This window comes from Rhinoderma darwinii, chromosome 1 (assembly GCF_050947455.1).
Source record: "Rhinoderma darwinii isolate aRhiDar2 chromosome 1, aRhiDar2.hap1, whole genome shotgun sequence".
Lineage (NCBI taxonomy): Eukaryota > Metazoa > Chordata > Amphibia > Anura > Rhinodermatidae > Rhinoderma > Rhinoderma darwinii.
Genome location: NC_134687.1, coordinates 421,533,593 through 421,553,881, shown reverse-complemented (window position 1 = coordinate 421,553,881; position 20,289 = coordinate 421,533,593). Strand labels below are relative to the sequence as shown.

The window sequence follows — 20,289 nt, the reverse complement described above, 5'->3', positions numbered from 1 at the left end:
AGGCAGACATACGAGACCTTCGGTCACAACAAGACCAAATCCTCCTGGCAGTAAACTCCATTGCACAGCAACTGGATGTGCAACCTGCAGCCATCACGGCACCTGTTCCTACTACTACACCTCCTGTCAGTATCGGTACCGATTCTCGCTGCCACTACCTCCTCGCTACGACAGAGATGTAATCATGTTTTAAGTACGGGACAGTAGTTCCACGGAGAGGCAGGGACTCCTAGCATCGTACATAACTATGATGCTAGGAGCCCGGCTCCCTGCAGTGGGTTCGGTCCGGGACTTGCGGCCGAAATACGTTCCATCTTTTACGGACCGAACATGCTCGTGTGAATCTAGCCTAAGACAGCATGCTACGCTGTTCTAACTGTGAAAAGGCAACTCAACTAATGGAGGTGTGAACAGAGCCTGAGCCTTCTTTCTTCTATACATTTTGTTTTGTTTTTGGGTTGGATACAATAAGACAGCATGCTACGCTATTCTAGCTGTGAAAAAGCAACTGAACTAATGGAGGTGTGAACAGAGCCTGAGCCGTCTTTCTTCTAAAATGAATAACCCTAATTTTCATAATCTTTCTGGTCCATTCCATTTATTTCTTTAGTTGCCCACCTATTTATTGTGCACTAGTGCCCCAAACTGTACACAATGGGGAAGATTTACTAAGACTGGCGTTTCATACGTGCAGTGTTTGCAACTTCTCTGTTCAAGCCTCCAACTTCTCCAGAACCATTTGTAATAGAATACTGTCCTCCTTTCTGTGAATTACATTACAGTTTAGTATCATCTGCGAAAAAAATAACTCCCCTTTCTCTAGATCACACATAAAAATAAACATAAACACATTAGGTATCCCCATGTCCAAAAAACCCTGAACTATAAAAATATTTTTCCAATAGGATGAACGCCGTAGCGGGAAAAAACATAAAAATGGCCAAATCAGTTTTTTTGCCACTTCAACCCCGCAAAAAATTGAATAAAAAGTGACCAAAATGACAGACATTCCCCTAAAAGGTATCGATAAAAACAACATCTTCCCCTGTACAAAAAGACACTGGCTTTTTGTCAACGAAAAAAATAAAAAGCTATGACTTGTTGAAGGCGGAGAAGAAAAAACAAAAGCATAAAAATGACAATTAATCTGGGCCTGAAAGGGTTAATAAATATATTAAAGAAAATAGGGCCTAATACTGACCCCTGTGGTACATTACTAGTAATGGTGACCCAATCAGAGTATGTACCATTTATAACCACCCTCTATTTTCTATTTCTGAGCAAGTTTCTTACCCACATTTTACTCTAGATCCAGCATTCTCATGTTATATACCAACCTTTTGTGCGGCACAATTTTAACCGCCTAGATACACCGCTTCCACAGCCCTGCGCAGGTCCAGTCTACAATTTATCTCCTCATATAATTTAATCAGAATAGTTTGACAAGACCAATCCCTCATAAACCCATGCTGATGCTGTGTTAACAGTTTATTTTCACCCATTCACCCAGTATATGCCAGAAGTCTGTAGGATTATGCCGGGACAGTACGCATCAGCATACCTTTTTTTTTTTTTCGCTGTATAGTATAGCATAGTTAACTACTCTATTCTATACGTAGGCATACAGTAGAATAAAACTTATACATTGCTATATATATTCTTTTTTTTTTCCTACTGGCGACATATGCCACTGTATGCCTAGAATTCTCCCGACGTAGAAGTCTGAAACAGCAGCAGAAAACACAAGTGTGAATACAGCCTTGAAGCTGCACGTCAGCATGTTTTTCCATAGCAAATAAACTAGCAAGAGTTTAGGTTGCAAAGGTTAACTAGGTGTACAATTTTTTTTTAAACTTAAACTCTTAAAGTTAAGAGAACATGTACACAACAAAAACTGGCACTTGGTAAACAGGAGATAGGAATATAAAGGGAGAGAATCCGGTCGATGTGTATGAGAAGTTATTAGTATTAAAAGGGCTAAACTCTCCAATGCTCCAAACCAAAACCCATGCAGAAAGCATAAAGTAGCAGTAATTATCGTGTCACATTTTATTATAATACAGTTGGTTTATTAAAATTAAAATAATCACAGAATATGTGCATTAACCATTAAAACAATGTTACATGAGACAGCCCTTACCACATATAAAAGGCATCCTGCAGGTGAATCGGTAAGTGGTTATAACCGCTTGACCATTTGGCACCCTTTATTTGTGTCACTGCAATAAGAAGTATTTTCTAAACCAGCAGGGTTTTCTCCGGATCACTGCGGACATGGCTATAGCTTCAAGTTATGCAGAAAAGCATAAGGGTTTGCAGTTGAGACGCAATTCTTCCCGCATATCCCCCCCCTCCCAACTCCAGCATAAACATGCCTGCTTGGTTAAGCATGCATGTTTATTCAATGAGGAGAGGTAAATAGGACCCGTCAGGCAGCAGCTGATCTCCCAAAAGAACAAAGGATCAGGCATGTTGAAATCCAAGAGTGTAGGGAGGTCCCCATACACATTATAGTTGGCTGAAACGGTTAAATCAGCAGGCTTGGACGACTTATGTAATGTGAATGGTCGCCTTCAGTCATTCATTAACATAAAACAGGTAAGTTAACAACAGAAAAGAAGCAAATTTGTCTAATGAAGTCTTCTTACTAAATGAATTTATAGCAAAATCTGAATAATACCACAGCCTGAGGTAGGAGTGCCATGGCTCAACTGTGACCTGACAGCAAAGAAGGGGAAAAGCATCTAGATCAGTGACAATCCTGCAGGATTCACCACGTGAATACACGCTTCGTTTAAGATGACCATACACTTTAGACAATTGTCACGGATTGTGACCGATAATGGTCAGTTGGATTTTAACATGTCTGATCCTTTGTTTCCACCTCTTATCTTCAATTACTGCAACAAGCATGGTTGTCAATCTGAATATTCATGCTTAAGGCTGGGTTCACACGACCTATTTTCAGACGTAAACGAGGCGTATTATGCCTCGTTTTACGTCTGAAAATAAGGCTACAATACGTCGGCAAACATCTGCCCATTCATTTGAATGGGTTTGCCGACGTACTGTGCAGACGACCTGTCATTTACGTGTCGTCGTTTGACAGCTGTCAAACGACGACGCGTAAAAATACAGCCTCGTCAAAAGAAGTGCAGGACACTTCTTTGGACGTTTTTGGACGTAAAAAACGCCGCGAAAAATGCAGCGAAAAATGCGAGTTGCTCAAAAAACGTCTGAAAAGCAGGGGCTGTTTTCCCTTGAAAACAGCTCTGTATTTTCAGACGTTTTTGGTCACTACGTGTGCACATACCCTAATGGAGGAGTCAGGAAATACTGCTTGTTAGGCCCTGTTCACAAAGCTTTTTTGCAGGCAGAAAAAATCTGCCTCAAAATTCCTGAAGGAATTTTGACCTGCCTGCACTTTCTGGCCACGGTTTTCATGGCGTTTTTCGCCTGTGGCCATTGAGTGCGAAAAACGCTGCTGAGGAGGATAATCGTCTTGGCACGGCTGGAGGTGATGTCTGGTCCGTCTTCCGTCCCTCCGGTGAAGGACCTGCGGGAGTAAGTGACGTCACAGCGTGATCTCGGGATTCTAGCTGAGATCACTCTGGGCTGTGAATGAAGCTGGGCTGAACAACAGAGAAGTGTATGACGCTGATTGGTCAGCGTCATACACTTTTCTATACAACGCCCACATGGTAAAACGAAAAAAACAAAAACGCCCAGTTGGTCATTAAGAAAAAATTTGCATAAATCTAAAAATGATCATAACTTTGTGAATAAATGGTTTTTTTTTTCAACTCCATGACATCTCCACTTTAGACCAACCAGTCAAGCTGCATGCCTACTATGACAGATTCAATCTTAAAGGGGTATTGCGGTCTCAAGAAGTTATCACCTATCCACTGGGGGTCCCATGTCCCCCAAGACGCAAGCCCGCTGGCAGGAGGGGTTGAAGAAGGCGCAAGTTGGGCATACGTCCTGTCGCCCCATTCAAAGTCTAAGGCAGCGGGCTTGTGGCTGGGGGAAACGGGTCAGACCACCACCGATCTAACAGTTTTCATCTATCTAGTGGATAGTTGATAACTTCTTGAGACTGGAATACCCCTTTAACCATTTTGTGCAGCCCCCACATCATAAAGCCTAGTTCTTGCTCGACAACCCCCCAATGCAGGTCACTGAAAGAATTCTTTCTAATGTTGTACACAGTCTTATAACAGCTCCTTTGACATAATCACAATAAATGTTACAGTGAAATTTTAGTTTTAGCAAATTATTGCTGAAAACAAAATGTATGTTATCAGCTACTGCTGCAATCGTGGTTTCCTCAGAATGGTCCATCATTGGCACTGAAGTTGGCTGTCTCGGTCATTTCCTTGCGGAAGCCAAGTATGAATACCAGAAGAATGCTACCACGTTTGCAAATAACACTCGGAACTGAAAAGATAGAAAAAGTACAAAAACACAACTCAACTTGTTTTATTTAACAAATACATTCTTGGCCATTCTTTCTTATTTTTGCAATACATATAGTATAATAGGCTCTTGAGTACCCCTTGAGAAAGCTGACGGCGAAACGCGCGTTGGGGGCGGTCTGTGTGGAGATATCTCGTTTGTGGTCCATCATGCAATCCACGGGTTTGTGCAGTTCTCTTAGCCCATTATATAGGGCCATTTTTTGGTCTATCTGTGCATAGGTGGGCACAATTTTGTGTTTTCTGGCCAGCTGTATAATATATCTAGAACCTTTTTTTGTTCTTTAGTTTTATTATTTGGCTTATGATATATCCTTTTGGATCGAGATTTCTGTACTATACCACATCACATGATGTTCATATTGTGTTCGCATATAAATGGGACTATTTATGCTGTCTCTCCACACTCTCCTTTTTAATTGGGTGTATTATTGTTTTTATCTTTGTGATGGCCAATATGCTGTTATGTGCAATATAATAAAGTTTATTTTTTATTGTCATGGTACGTAATTTGTGCTGTGTCGCTTATTTTTTGGATATACTAGCTGTCTTCACAGTCTTCTATAGGTATTGAGATCTGTTTTGCGATCTGTGTGGACGCATTATTTTTTTTTGGGCGTATGCCAATGGTCTATAGTTGTATAGGTATTCATCTATGGAGCATTATTTAACCCTTTCATGGCCAAGGGTCATTGATGCCCCTGTGTCCAGGTCAAATTTTCCATTTCAGATATGCACTTCTTTAAATCGATAATATCTTTGCAACCACTTTGAATATCATAACTATTTTACTTTGTTTTTTACAAGACTTATGACTCAAGAACAGGTGGTGGAGCAGCACAGTGAAAATGGCCAGAATCAGGCGATGCGAAGCTTCTGAAAAGGATTGACCTCTGCTCATACGATATGAAATCACAAAAATAGCAGCGAAGCAGCACTCAAAAATAAAGAGATTTATTCACCAGACATGGTCTGCAACGTTTCACCTTCTCAATGAAGGCATTTTCAAGCCAAGAGAGCTGGCCGGGGATTCCGCTCCTAGAGAGAGCGTAGGTAGCGCTATCTGCAGGGGGTTTTGCGCTATCTACAGGGGGTTGTGTGTGGCACCATCTACAGTGTGTGTGTGTGTGTGTGTGTGTGTGTGTGTGTGTGTGTGTGTGTGTGTGTGTGTGTGTGTGTGTGTGGGGGTGTGTGGGGGTGTGTGGGGGTGTGTGGGGGGGGGGGGGGTTGGTGTAGTCCAGGGCTCTTAAAGCCCCGGCAGACATGAGCGTGCAGCACTGCACTCATTAAACCCTGTTCAAGGCTGCCGACATTTATATACCTGGCAACTGCACAGGGCATCGGTAGTTGGAACGCATATAGCCATATGGCAGTCGTGAATATCCATTACTATCACCACTGGTTTTCCTTTGAAATACGCACTGGGGATTGTAGAGATCCTCTAGGTAGTAGAAGCCCCTACAACTTTTCACATTGCTCTTTAGTGGAGATCTAAAGTTCCTTTTAAATGAGGCAGCTCACTTGACAGACAGCTCGTTGATCGGCGCTTGTTTGCTCCTTTACTCTAATCGTTTGTCCCCATACATTTCTATCGTGTCGGCAGCACGTCTTCCTGTTTACACAGGGCAATTATCAGGAACGAGCGTTCTTTGAACGCTTGTTTGCCCGATAATTGGCCAGTGTAAATGAGCACTTCATTAGGCTTCTTTCACACTAACGTTAGTATACGTTTACCTGTCTTCCATCAGAGGAAGAGAAGATAGAAAGATTAAACGGAAAGCAACGGTTCCGTTAGAATTACCATCGACTTCAATGGCAATTCTTTTTTTTCAGTTGCTTTCCGATTGTCTGTTTGCTAGGTTTCCGTTTTTGTTTTTTTTACGGAAACATAAGTTCAGCAGACTGCTTTTTTGCGTCCGTAAAAAAAAACTAAACGGAAACCTAGGGAACGGAGACAAACGGAAAGCAACTGAAACAAAAGAATTACCTTTGAAATCAATGGTAATTCTAACGGAACCATTGCTTTCCGTTTAATCTTTCGATCTTCTCTTCCTCTGACGGAAGACAGGTAAATGTATACTAACGGTAGTGTGAACTTAGCCTAACCTGGGTAGACTTAACCCTTATTATGGGTTACAGGATCTGTACTCTCCCATATTTGTATATGATAACAACATTCTGTCATAAATTAGGAAAAAAGGAGAGGTCTGCAGCACAAACAGCTGAGCTTTAAAAAGGGAATGGCAAATGTGCTGTACACAACTATCTAAGCACTGAGAAGTTTTTATATTTCACTTGTGACACACTAACACATTGTTCTTACCTGCACTGGAACATAGTTTACATTGATGAACTGAAATGGCGTCCAAACTTTCCAATTCATCTTGAGCGCTGACCAGTAGCTATCCTTCAGTGTCCGATTCAGTGACTTCAAGTTTTTGCCCTGATGGACAAAAAAAAACCAAAAACAAGACCAAAACATAGTGAATATAAAGCATACAATTATATTACCCAACATTATACTATGGTGAGAAAGGTATCTTACTTCAACCCGCACTGACAATATGCCAAATGTTAAGTCCCTCCAAAGTTTGGCATAAGTCACGAGGTCCAGAATGGGCCAAATTATTGCAGAGTTCATACAAATTATTTCTATTCATGGTGGCTCCATTCTTCAGGAATATCATAGTGAATTCTGGGGTTTCTTTTCATTAATTTCATAAAGTTAAACATTAGGTGTTGAGGTGGACATCTTCCTGCCATTCTATAAATGGAGGCAATGAATGCGGAACATGCGTTTCATTTTTGGTCAATTTGCATCCTGACAGGAAAATGCAATTCGGAACGGGGCCATGTGAGGGACTGTTCCTGCACTGGTTTTAATAAGTACCGAGCATTAGACAGGAAAAAAGGGAGCAAAAAATACTCACTTCAAGAAAATTCATCACAATAAAGAAGAGAAGCAGGAAAGCCGGAGCAATAATTAATCGGTCAAGGATGAGGCGACGTAGTCCAGCCAGTGGCAAAGAGGAAGGGACCCACCGCTCCAAAAACAGGTAGAAGTAATGAGACAGGGGCCCGGTGAAGAACAGTCTATGGGAGCGGAGAGACTTTATAGTAAGGGATTATTGAAACAGTTGGCATAATGAGAAAATGTGAACTTTATTTTTGCAAAAACAAATTTGGATTGAACAGTAACTGTACAATAGCAATAAATCAGGGTGGAACATTCAAAGCTAAATGTACTTTTGCAACCATCTTCCCCCCCCCAATGCATTTAAAATTAAAAATTAAAAAAAAATGTGCAGTTTTTATTACATATCGCCTACCGTTTCGTATATACAGCTTCTATGCAGACCATGGTTACATACAGCATTTAAAATAACTTTTTACATGAAAATACTGAATCATAGAAAAGCCCGGGCTTAGCATCTCCCCCTCTATCATATGCTGACCTTAGATGGGGTAGCATGGAGGACCTGATGGAGCCGCTTTAAAGCCAGTTGGGAACAAGAAGGATCACTAGTGAGGAGACAGCTGTTTAAAATTAAGCCAAAGTATGTAAACTAGAGGTATGATGGCTATGTGAAACCTCCGACCTAGAAATACAAGCAAACTATAATCATCAGCCTGAAAAAGGTCAACTGGGCACACGTGACTTATCCACAATTTGCTGGGCAGCTGAATGTATTAACAATTGAAAAGCATGCTTGGACAAAAGTTTTTCCTTTGCATTTCAATAGTTTTTACTAGTTTTCAGGCATAAGAACAGGGGTAACAAAAAATAAATAAATAAATAAATAAATATATATATATATAAAAAGAAAAAAGTGTAAGGGAAAGGATTTTTTTTATTTTTTATTAGGGGACCTGAATCATTCCGGTCTATCCAGCAGGATACTTGAGAGGTTTTCATTCATCATAATCCAAATTCGTTTCTTGCTTAACTAGAGAAAAATCTACTTTGATCTTCTTCCAGATACGGGCAGGTTTGCTATTTACTAAGGGGCATGCCCCATCTTGAAGCAGTTTCTGCCTCTGAACCTCCACTGAAATCAATGTTAGGCTATGTTCACACGGGGTATTTTGCCGAGTTTTTTGACGCGGAAACCGCGTCGCAAAACTCGGCAAAAACGGCCCGAGAACGCCTCCCATTGATTTCAATGGGAGGCGTCGGCGTCTTTTTCCCGCGAGCAGTAAAACTGCCTTGCGGGAAAAAGAAGCGACATGCCCTATCTTCGGGCGTTTACGCCTCTGACCTCCCATTGACTTCAATGGGAGGCAGGAGAAAGCGTATTTCTCGCTGTTTTATGCCCGCGGCGCTCAATGGCCGCGGGCGAAAAACGGCGCGATAATCGGCGTGCAGGGAGAGGAATATCTGCCTCAAAGTTCCAAACGGAATTTTGAGGCAGATATTCCTCCCCCAAAATACTCCGTGTGAACATAGCCTTAAGCAGAAAAAAACAACGCACTGCTCTTTTGAAGGGTTTGTTGATCAAAAACGACTTGCGTGTTTTGCATTTGCCTCATTAAAAACAAAACAAAAAACCATGGCATTTCAAAATCTGCCTCAAAAGACCTGAACAAATTTTGAGTAAGATTTTATTCTGCCTGACAAAATAACAACTCTGTGTGAACTTACTGTAAAATTTTACCAATTGTGTAAACAGGATTTTTCAAAATACCTTTCAACAGAATGTAACATCAGGCCGCTGCCAGACATCCGTGGCCCTTTATACGGCCACAAATCAAGGATCCGCAAAACACGGACTGCACATGGATGGCTTCCGTGCGCTCCATAGTTTTAACTGACCAATGTATAAAATTGCCGAGACTGATCCGCAAAAAACGGACAGGAATAGGACCTGTTCTATAATTTGCGGAATGGGAACACGGATCTGTGAAAATAACAGAAGCGTGCATGGCCCCATAGAAAATGAATGGGTCAGTGTGCTATCCGTAAAAAAAAACCCAAAAAAACGGATAGCACACTGAAGAAAATCACTGTGGACCTGATGGATTCGGGTTTCAAGATTCAGGTTTCAGCCCAGGATACAGCTTCTATGTATCCAGGAGACATAGAAGTTGTATCTCAAAAATATATATATATTTTTTTAAATAAAAACAAGTTGCACAAAACACATACATTTTTTTTTTTTAAAGTAAAACAAAGTCTTCAAAGGTTTCCATAGCCTTTAACGTTTCTTTTCTTTTTATTTAGCATATGGGTGCAATATATCAAACCTTCTAGTGTGTTTCAGCAGAAGAACACAATTGACAAGCTTACCCATATGCAGCAAATCGAAGCGGTGCAACCAGGTCAACTTTTTTTACTGACGATTTACATTGGCGCCTCCTCTCTATATTCTGCGATAAAAGATTCCCCAATGCAGACAGAATTGCGCTGTGAACAAAAACAATTTTTTTATGTTAGTACTTTCACAAGTATTTGAGGAACTGCACATACATGAAGAGCATTAGGCTCAATGCACACGATGCATATTACGTGCGGTTTTGCCACGCGTATTTGCGTTCGGAAAATCTGCAGCGTAAGGGTATGTTCACACGCACTATTTACGGACGTAATTCAGGCGTTTTACGCCTGGAATTATGGCCGAAAATACTGCTTGAAAGCGTCGGCAAACATCTGCCCATTCATTTGAATGGGTTTTACGATGTACTGTGCAGACGGTAATTTTTTTTACGCACCACTGTCAGAAGACGGCGCGTAAAAAAAGACGCCCGCATCAAAGAAGTGCATGTCACTTCTTGGGACGTAATTGGAGCAGTTTTGCATTGACTCCATAGAAAAACAGCTCCAATTACATCCGGAATGGACGCTGCGAAAAACGCCTGCACATGCCATTACGTCTGAAAATCAGGAGCTGTTTTCGCCTGAAAACAGCTCCGTAATTTCAGCCATAACGGACGTGCACGTGTGAATATACCCTAAGTGTGCAACAGCAAAGTAAATGAGGTTTCAGGAACTCCTCAACACGCTGCGGTTTTCTTCGGCACGTAAATTGACCTGTGGTGCATATCAGTGTCAGGATTCTGAATACACATCACGTCCTGGCTGGAGGTAATGTATATTCATTGTCAGGACACTTGAGTAACGTTAATGTGTGTATGTGGCTACACATAGTGATCTAGTAAGAACACTATGTGCTGTGTAAATGAATGGAGAGAAGTGTATGACACTGATTGGTCGCTGATTGGTCAGCGTCATACACTCCTCTGTACAACGCCCACTTGGCCAAAAAGTAAAACACGCCCAGTTGTCCATTAAGAAAGTCATTAGCATAAAGCTAATATAGGTCATAACTCCGTCAAAAATGATCGTTTTTCGAAATAAAAACCACTGCTGTAATCTACATTACAGCGCCGATCACATCATGTACAATATAGGCCACTTATAATGTGGTGACAGAGCCTCTTTAAAATTGGCAGCATGTCAATTTATCTTGCGTTTCTGCTTGCGATTTGTATCTGCCTCGTTCTAAGGAAAAACTAACCAAAAACAGCATGTAAACGTACCGATTTACACATCAAAATGTAAAAACCACACCTAAAAACGCATTGAAAAGCGTGCGTTTTTACCTGCGCATTTCCTGCGATTTTTATGCATATTTTCCACAGCAAAATACGCCATGTGTGCATGTAGCCTCTAGGTGCAGTGCCATACCATAGAGGTGTCCATTCTTCATTTTGACTATAGGTTATGTAAGACGCAACTGAAACACTTGAATATTTACACCAGAAGTGCTTGATGTGGCCAATCCTACACAGCCCAGTTATCATACCTCCCAACCGTCCCAGATTCAGCGGGACAGTCCTGGATTCCGGGCGGTGTCCTGCTATCCCGGGCAGCCAAGGGTATGTCCCGCTGTCAACTGTATCTGCGTTCTCAAGATGCGGATACAGTTGAACCCAGTACTGAAGTGGGGAACCATCAGCTCCCTGCTTCAGAATTAGTTCAGAGCGGAGGAGCAGAGGGAGCTCCTCCGCTCGCCGAGGTCCGTTGAAACAACGGCTGTGTGAATGGCCACATTTAATTGGGCCGTTCAATTGTTTTAACGGCCATCACACGGACGTTTAGGGTATTTTCACACGACCTATTTTCAGACGTGATGGAGGCGTTTTACGCCTCGAATTACCCCTGAAAAGATGGCTCCAATACGCCTGCAAACATCTGCCCATTGCCTGCAATGGGTTTTACGATGTTCTGTTCCCACGAGCCTTTATTTTATTATCGCTGTCAAAATACGGCGCGTAAAATGACGGCTCGTTAAAAGAAATGCAGGACACTTCTTTGGACAATTTTGGAGCCGTTTTTTCATAGACTCTATTGAAAACAGCTCCAAAAACGGCTGTAAAAAACGCAGCGAAAACGAAGCGAAAAACGCGAGATGCTCAAAAATTGTCTGAAAATCAGGTGCTGTTTCCCCTTGAAAACAGCTCCGTATTTCCAGACGTATTTTGTTAATCGTGTGAACATAACCTAACCACGCTTGTGTATATAAGGCCTAAAAGTATTTTGTTATTTATACTGCGTGGAGAAGGCCATAAAATAATAATAAACCATACCAGAATCGCTATTTTTTGGTCACTTCATCGCACAAAAAATGTAATAAAAAGAGATCAAAAAGTCAAGGAATATTGCAAGACAAAAAGTAAATGATTTTTAAAAAAAAATATTTTATTGTGTAAACGCCATAAAACATAAAAAAAATATATACATTTGTCAGGGGCGTAGCTAGGGGGGGGCAAGCGGGGCATGTGCCCCGGGCGCAGTTCAGAGGGGGGCGCCAGCGCCACCTCCTCCTGCACTATAATTGTACCTGTGTCGCAAGGACACAGGTACAATTAGAAGCAATGAATGACCGGGCACGTTCCGTGCCCGGCCATTCAGCGCCTTTCCACGAAAGAAGTGACTGGTACCTTTTGTACCAGTGACGCTTCCGTCGATGAAAGGCGCTGACTGACAGGGAAAGTCACCCTGCCCAGCCAATCAGCGCCTTTCATAGACGCTGTGTTCAACCCCCTGGAGACCTGCGCAGAAGAGAGCAGGTCTCCATGGCTGCCGGACGGCGTGGGAGCGGGAATAAGGTGAGTTTGAAATATATATTTTTTTAAATTGTAATAGAAGTGTGGCTGTATCTGCGGGGGGGACTTTATCTACGGGGCTGGGCTATATACAGGGGGACTATATCTACAGGGCTGGGCTATATACAGGGGGACTATATCTACAGGGCTGGGCTATATACAGGGGGACTATATCTACAGGGCTGGGCTATATACAGGGGGACTATATCTACAGGGGGACTATATCTACAGGGCTGGGCTATATACAGGGGGACTATATCTACAGGGCTGGGCTATATACAGGGGGACTATATCTACAGGGCTGGGCTATATACAGGGGGACTATATCTACAGGGCTGGGCTATATACAGGGGGACTATATCTACAGGGGGGCTATATACAGGGGGACTATATCTACAGGGGGACTATATCTACAGGGGGGCTATATCTACAGGGGGGCTATATCTACAGGGGGGCTATATCTACAGGGGGGCTATATCTACAGGGGGACTATATCTACAGGGCTGGGCTATATACAGGGGGACTATATCTACAGGGGGGCTATATACAGGGGGACTATATCTACAGGGGGGCTATATACAGGGGGGCTATATCTACAGGGCTGGGCTATATACAGGGGGACTATATCTGCTGGGCTATATACAGGGGGACTATATCTACAGGGGGGCTATATCTACAGGGGGGCTATATCTACAGGGGGGCTATATCTACAGGGGGACTATATCTACAGGGCTGGGCTATATACAGGGGGACTATATCTACAGGGGGGCTATATACAGGGGGGCTATATCTAGGGGGACTATATCTGCTGGGCTACATACAGGGGGACTATATCTACAGGGGGGCTATATACAGGGGGGCTATATACAGGGGGGCTATATCTACAGGGGGGCTATATACTGGAGTGGGCTGTCTATAGAGCACCATATACAGGGGTGGGCTATATAGTACATAGCCCCCTGTAGATATAGCCCACCCCTGTATATGGTGCTCCAAAGATAGCCCACCCCAGTATATAGCCCCCCCTGTAGATATAGTCCCCCTGTATATAGCCCAGCCCTGTAGATATAGCCCCCTGTAGATATATACCCCCTGTATATAGCCCACCCCTGTAGATATAGCCCCCCTATGTATAGCCCACCCCTGTAGATATAGCCCCCCTGTGTATAGCCCCCCTCTGTAGATATAGCCCCCCTGTGTAAATCCCAGCCCTGTGTATAGCCCAGCCCTGTGTATAGCCCAGCCCTGTAGATATGGTCCCCCTGTAGATATGGTCCCCCTGTAGATAGCCCACCCCTGTAGATAGCCCACCCCTGTAGATAGTCCCCCCCTGTAGATATAACCCACCCCTGTATATAGTATCTCACAAATAGCTCCCCCTATAGTGCTCCACAGAAAGCCCACCCCTGTATATAGCCCCCTTGTACATATAGTCCACCCCTGTATATAGTGCTCCACTAGATAGTCCACCCCTGTATATAGTGCTCCACAGATAGCCCACCCCTGTATATACTATATACAAGGGTGGGCTATCTGTGGAGCACTATATACAGGGGTGGACTATCTAGTGGAGCACTATATACAGGGGTGGACTATATGTACAAGGGGGGCTATATACAGGGGTGGGCTATCTGTGAAACACTATATACAGGGGTGGACTATATGTGGAGCACTATATACAGGGGTGGGCTATATCTACAGGGGGGCTACATACATGGTTGGGCTATCTGTAGAGCTCTATATACAGGGGTGGGCTATATCTACAGGGGGCTATATACAGGGGTGGGCTATCTGTAGAGCACTATAGGGGGAGTTATTTGTGGGACACTATATACAGGGGTGGTCTATATGGGGGCACTATCTACAGGGGCTCTATGGCAGGCACTATCTACAGGGGGCTCTATGGCAGGCACTATCTACAGGGGGCACAGTGTGTGTGTGTGTGACACGGTGTATGGTGCTATTATAATTAGAGGTGCAGTGTATGGCGCTATTATATTTAGGGGCGTAGTGTGTGGTATAATGATAACTTTATATTTATTTATAGGTGCAGAAATGTTGGAAAAGTGAGAAGCTGAAGACATGTGAGCAGCAAACTGCAGAAATGGACCGGGAGAAGTCATCATAGAGGTCTGGACCAAATGGAGAAAAAGAACTAGAATCTGAGACGTCACCAGTGAGTCACTTAAAGGGAACCTGTCACCAGCATTTCACCTATTAAACCGACTATACCTGGTGGTAGTGGGTGAAAAATCATTTCTATATAACCTATAATTGTCTTCTTAGTCGGCTCTGTGGCTTTAGTATTTAGCTTTTTAGTGTTCCCACACCGTATGCTAATGAGAAGAAAAGAGTCAGATCTTCATTTGAAAAGAGTCAGATCTTCATTTGAAAAGAGTCAAATCTTCGTTTGGAAAGAGTCAGATCTTCATTCCTCAAGTCTTTCCAAGTTTACTTCGCCTCCTTAAGTTTGATTGACAGCTCCTCGCCTTCCCCCAGCACACAAAATCCCGCGCTTGTGCATTGTCCTCTTTTGGTGTGTGCGCACAAAGGGACACCGCATAATTACGATAAAAGGCGAAAAAACGTTTGCAGACCGATATTTACAGTCGGAAGAGGAGTTTAGGAGCGGGGATAACGGCAATGAACTTTTTATAGCAGCAGCTAGTGAGGGAGAAGTAAAGTTCAATAGGTGAAATGCTGGTGACAGGTTCCCTTTAATGTAAATGTTTATTCTGCCTCTAATCTGCACTGTAGTCACTGTATGATCTGCAGCGAGATGATGGGTGGTATGATTATGATAGGATTTATTTTTTGTGAAACGGCATCTCCCAGCATATCCTCACCATTGTTTGGGCCATGCTGGGAGCTGTAGTTTTACACCGTACAAACTTATACGGCAGGGGTTGCACTAAATCGAGCTGTATTTGTTCTGGGGCTGTATAAATGTGCTGAGCTTGGGTTCTGGTGTTGTGTATAGAACCATATTGCTTGTGAAATGTAAAAACTTATAGTAGAATTACGGTTTTGTAGTCACTACTGCTAGAAAAGTTAAATTGTAAGATCAGCAGATCACTATGTGTAAATGCAACGTCTCCATGGCAATCAAAAATAAATGGCTGTTGTCGTGTACCATGCTGACATTTCTCAAGGCATCTTAAACATGTGACGATGATGTCATCGCTATATCAAATAATCGCCACATGCAGTGTCGGGTTGTACGCTTACTTCACGATCAGGAGTTAAAGTCAAACAGGCCGTCGATTCGCTGAAATGTACGCATTATCGAAATGTGTAAAGTCACCCTAAGGCTGGATTCAGACGTATAGTTTTAATGCAGTTTTTTTTTAGCTAAAGTCAGAAGTTGATACAGAAGGCAAGAAAAATGAAAGAGTAATAGGTCTCCTCTCTTTTGTATCCACTTCTGGATTTGGCTTAAAAAAACAACATGTAATCCAGCCTAAATAAGGGTATATTTACACAGTGCCGTTATTAAAGCCACAGCTTCAAAAACAGCACTATGTGAATATACCCTAAGGGTATGTGCACACACACTAATTACGTCCGTAATTGACGGACGTATTTCGGCCGCAAGTCCCGGACCGAACACAGTGCAGGGAGCCGGGCTCCTAGCATCATACATATGTACGATGCTAGGAGTCCCTGCCTCTCCGTGGAACTACTGTCCCGTACTGAAAACATGATTACAGTACGGGACAGTTGTCCTGCAGAGAGGCAGGGACTCCTAGCATCGAACATAACTATGATGCTAGGAGCCCGGCTCCCTGCACTGTGTTCGGTCCGGTACTTGCGGCCGAAATACGTCCGTCAATTACAGACGTAATTAGTGTGTGTGCACATACCCTTAGTCTGTAATCACACATTCAGTTATCGTGATTGTTTTAGATAGTTTTTTGTGCTAAAGCCAGGAATGGATCCAATAAGAAGTATTAGGCTGGATTCACACGAGCATGTTCGGTCTGTAAAGGACGGAACGTATTTCGGCCGTAAGTCCCGGACTGAACACACTGCAGGGAGCCGGGCTCCTAGCATCATAGTTATGTACGATGCTAGGAGTCCCTGCCTCGCTGCCGGACAACTGTCCCGTACAGTAATCATGTTTTCAGTACGGGACAGTTGTCCTGCAGCGAGGCAGGGACTCCTAGCGTCGCACATCACTATGATGCTAGGAGCCCGGCTCCCTGCAGTGTGTTCGGTCCGGGACTTGCGGCCGAAATACGTTCCGTCCATTACGGACCGAAAATGCTCGTGTGAATCCAGCCTTAGGCCTCATTCACACGGCAGGGTTTCCCGTCCGGGTGCCGGCCGTTCATAAATCGGCCGTCACCCGGCTGCATTAGGAATGATAGACCCCTAATGGGGCTATTCACACGACCGATTTTTTGATGGCCGGAAAATCCGGCCGTCAAAAAATAGGACATGCTCTATCTTTGCCCGGGCACCCGGCCGCCCGGCTCCCATACAAGTCTATGGGGCCGGGTATTACACGGCCATCACCGGAATGTGTTCCGAGTGATGGCCGGGTTTCCCGGCGCTTGCGCTCTATCTCCTCCTCCTCACAGCGCAGAGTGCATGTGAGGAGGAGGAGTTGATGCCATTCTGACGAATGGCATCGCTGTACACTGTGTTGCAGGGCCGGGGTGTACAGCAGGTGGAGGGAGCGCTGCGCTGGCTCCCTTCCCCTGCTTGTTAAAAGCACCCTGGCTCGGCGACACCTTCGATGGCACCGCTAGTAGCAGCAGCTGCTGCGGCTGCTACTACTGTAGCGACGCCACTATAGCAGAGCAGGGAGGTATCTCCCCGCTCTGCTATGTGCTAGCCGCACTTTAGCTCCTTGAAGGAGCGGAATCCCCGTGTTTTCGGGGATTCCGCTCCTGGACAGAGCGCTTGATGTCTCTGTCCATATCTGGGCAGTGACATCAGGGGAAACTCCTGAAGCGGAATCCCCGAACACATGGGGATTCCCCTTCAGGAGCTGCCGCTGATGTCACTGTCCGGATCTGCCCGGCCCGGCACGGATGCATAACTTTATGCAAACCGGCCGGGCAAAATGGCCGATTTTACCGGCCGACACTCGAGCTCGGGAACGACCCGGTCGTGTGAATCCCGCCTTAAAGTGTAGCTAAGGGTATGTTCTCACGCTTCGCAAAATACTTCTGAAATTACGGAGCAGTTTTCGCCTGAAAACAGCTCCTGATTTTCAGACGTTTTTCGCTGCATATTTTACGGACATTATTGGAGCTGTTTTTCAATGGAGTCAATGAAAAACGGTTCAAAAAATGTCCAAAGAAGTGGCATGCACTTCTTTGACGCGGGCGTCTTTTTACGCTCCGTCTTTTGACAGCGACACGTAAAATAACACCTCGTGGGAACAGAACACCGTAATACCCATTGAAAGCAATGGGCAGGTGTTTGTAGGCGTAATGGAGACGTTTTTTCAGGCGTAATTCGAGGTGTAAAACGCCCGAATTACGCCTGAAAACACTGCATGTGAACATACCCTAAACGTTTGACAAACTTCTGACATATCATAGTGACATGTCAGAAGTTTGGATTGGTGGGGGTCCGAGTACTGAGACCCCCACTAATCACTAGAATGAAGCAGCTGAAGCCAACGTGTGAGCGCTCAGCCGCTTCGTGTCTGTTCAGCTTTTTCCGGAAAGCCGATGTATCGGAGTACGGGCTCATAGACTTTCGGTGGGGGTCTCAGTGCTCGGACCCCCACCAATCCAAACTTCTCTGACGTGTCACTATGACATGTCAGAAGTTTGTCAAACGTTTAGACTGATACTTTTCCTTCCTTTTGGATCTCCTCCTCTGTTTGGCTCAAATAACAGCCACAACATGTGCGATTCCAGCCTCGGGCCATGATCACACACGCAGTTTTAATGTAGTTTTTGACTCCGTTTATTTTTGTCAAACACAAGAGTGGCTCTAAAAGTTAGAAGTACTTTATTTATACATTCCTGACCTTTGGATCCACTTCAGGATTTGGCTAAAAAAACAAAACAAAAAAACCCATCCAAAAACAGCATCAAAACTGTGTGTGATCCTGGGCTTAGTGTGACGATCATGGCCATTTAATAGCAGTGGAGCCCTGGCCTTAATGAGAAGAAAATCTGTTCCATCAGTAAGAAAAAAACGATTTGTCACAATCTTAGGCGGGATTCACACGACCGGGTCGGGTCCGAGCCCGAGTGCCGGCCGGTAAAATCGGCCATTCTGCCCGGCCGGTTTGCATAAAGTTATGCATCCGTGCCGGGCCGGGCAGATCCGGACAGTGACATCAGCGGCAGCTCCTGAAGGGGAATCCCCATGTGTTCGGGGATTCCGCTTCAGGAGTTTCCCCTGATGTCACTGCCCAGATATGGACAGAGACATCAAGCGCTCTGTCCAGGAGCGGAATCCCCGAAAACACGGGGATTCCGCTCCTTCAAGGAGCTAAAGTGTGGCTAGCACATAGCAGAGCGGGGAGATACCTCCCTGCTCTGCTATAGTGGCGTCGCTGCAGTAGTAGCAGCCGCAGCAGCTGCTGCTACTAGCGGCGCCATCTAAGGTGTCGCCGAGCCAGGGTGCTTTTAACAAGCAGGGGAAGGGAGCCAGCGCAGCGCTCCCTCCACCTGCTGTACACCCCGGCCCTGCAACACAGTGTGCAGCGATGCCATTCGTCAGAATGGCATCAACTCCTCCTCCTCACATGCACTCTGCGCTGTGAGGAGGAGGAGATAGAGCGCAAGCCACGGGAAACCCGGCCATCACTCGGAACACATTCCGGTGATGGCCGTGTAATACCCGGCCCCATAGACTTCTATGGGAGCCGGGCGGCCGGGTGCCCGGGCAAAGATAGAGCATGTCCTATTTTTTGACGGCCGGATTTTCCGGCCGTCAAAAAATCGGTCGTGTGAATAGCCCCATTAGGGGTCTATCATTTCTAATGCAGCCGGGTGCCGGCCGATTTATGAACGGCCGGCACCCGGACGGGAAACCCTGCCGTGTGAATGAGGCCTTAGTAACTAGAACTTCTCATGCAGAACACCACATTTCAACCTTTGCTGCAATGTTAGATTTTGTTCTTGATGGGCCCGGATTTAGAAATACGATCTGCAAAACTGCCAGAAAAGGGGTCGCTAGTAATGTGGCTGACCACTACTAGGGGAACATAATAAAAAGGTAGAACTCCATTTACCAGCATGTCCTGGCACATCTGCGCTGTCGCCCACAACAGCTGGCAAGCTACAAATTACCTGGTCAGCGCCTTGGTAAGTATAGGACGGCTGTGAAGGAGCTGTAAGTAGGTCCGCAGTAGGACTGTGTGTAGGGGACCATTGTCAGGCTCTGGGACCGGCTTGGAGGCTAGCGGCATAACTGCACTAACCACCTGCTCCTGCTGTCATGTAGGTGGGGATGAGGAAGATCCCGACTCCGCCCACATAGGCCGCGTAGCTATGGCAGCTGCCTGTACTATCGCTACTCCGGTCACCGTATGTGAACATACATTAAAGGTGCGCGGCATTAGGTGGGAACTGAAGCGATTAGTATGGAGCAATGACAACACGTGACATATGCGTTCTATATGATTTTGGGTTTGTTCCAATGTGTCAACTTAGTGTCAGCCCCTAACAAAAGACTGCAATGATTGGCTCTTACTAAAGTAACTCAGTGCTGATTGGCTAAAGACAGTATC

At 44.6% G+C, this 20,289-nt stretch overlaps 1 protein-coding gene across 1 annotated transcript; it reads right to left on the bottom strand.

The window, feature by feature from the left end:
* Window positions 1–4,190: 4,190 nt before the first annotated feature.
* PXMP2 (peroxisomal membrane protein 2) lies at window positions 4,191–20,182 on the bottom strand. The gene is made up of 5 exons (XM_075853352.1): window positions 19,850–20,182; window positions 9,766–9,882; window positions 7,409–7,571; window positions 6,802–6,921; window positions 4,191–4,440 (listed from the first exon to the last, which is right to left on the bottom strand). The coding sequence occupies exons 1-5, from the start codon at window positions 19,966–19,968 to the stop codon at window positions 4,372–4,374; spliced, it is 588 nt and encodes a 195-aa protein (XP_075709467.1). The 5' UTR covers window positions 19,969–20,182; the 3' UTR covers window positions 4,191–4,371.
* Between the last annotated feature and the right edge of the window lie 107 nt (window positions 20,183–20,289).

What these genes read in the sequence shown, in the direction of transcription:
- PXMP2 (XM_075853352.1), bottom strand. Translation starts at nt 19,968, where the DNA reads ATGCCGCTAGCCTCCAAGCCGGTCCCAGAGCCTGACAATGGTCCCCTA. An exon ending in CTTCGATTTGCTGCATATGG is followed by an intron (nt 7,572 to 9,765) that starts GTAAGCTTGTCA and finishes CCGCTCCCATAG; the next exon opens with ACTGTTCTTCACCGGGCCCC. An exon ending in TAAACTATGTTCCAGTGCAG is followed by an intron (nt 4,441 to 6,801) that starts GTAAGAACAATG and finishes CTATCTTTTCAG; the next exon opens with TTCCGAGTGTTATTTGCAAA.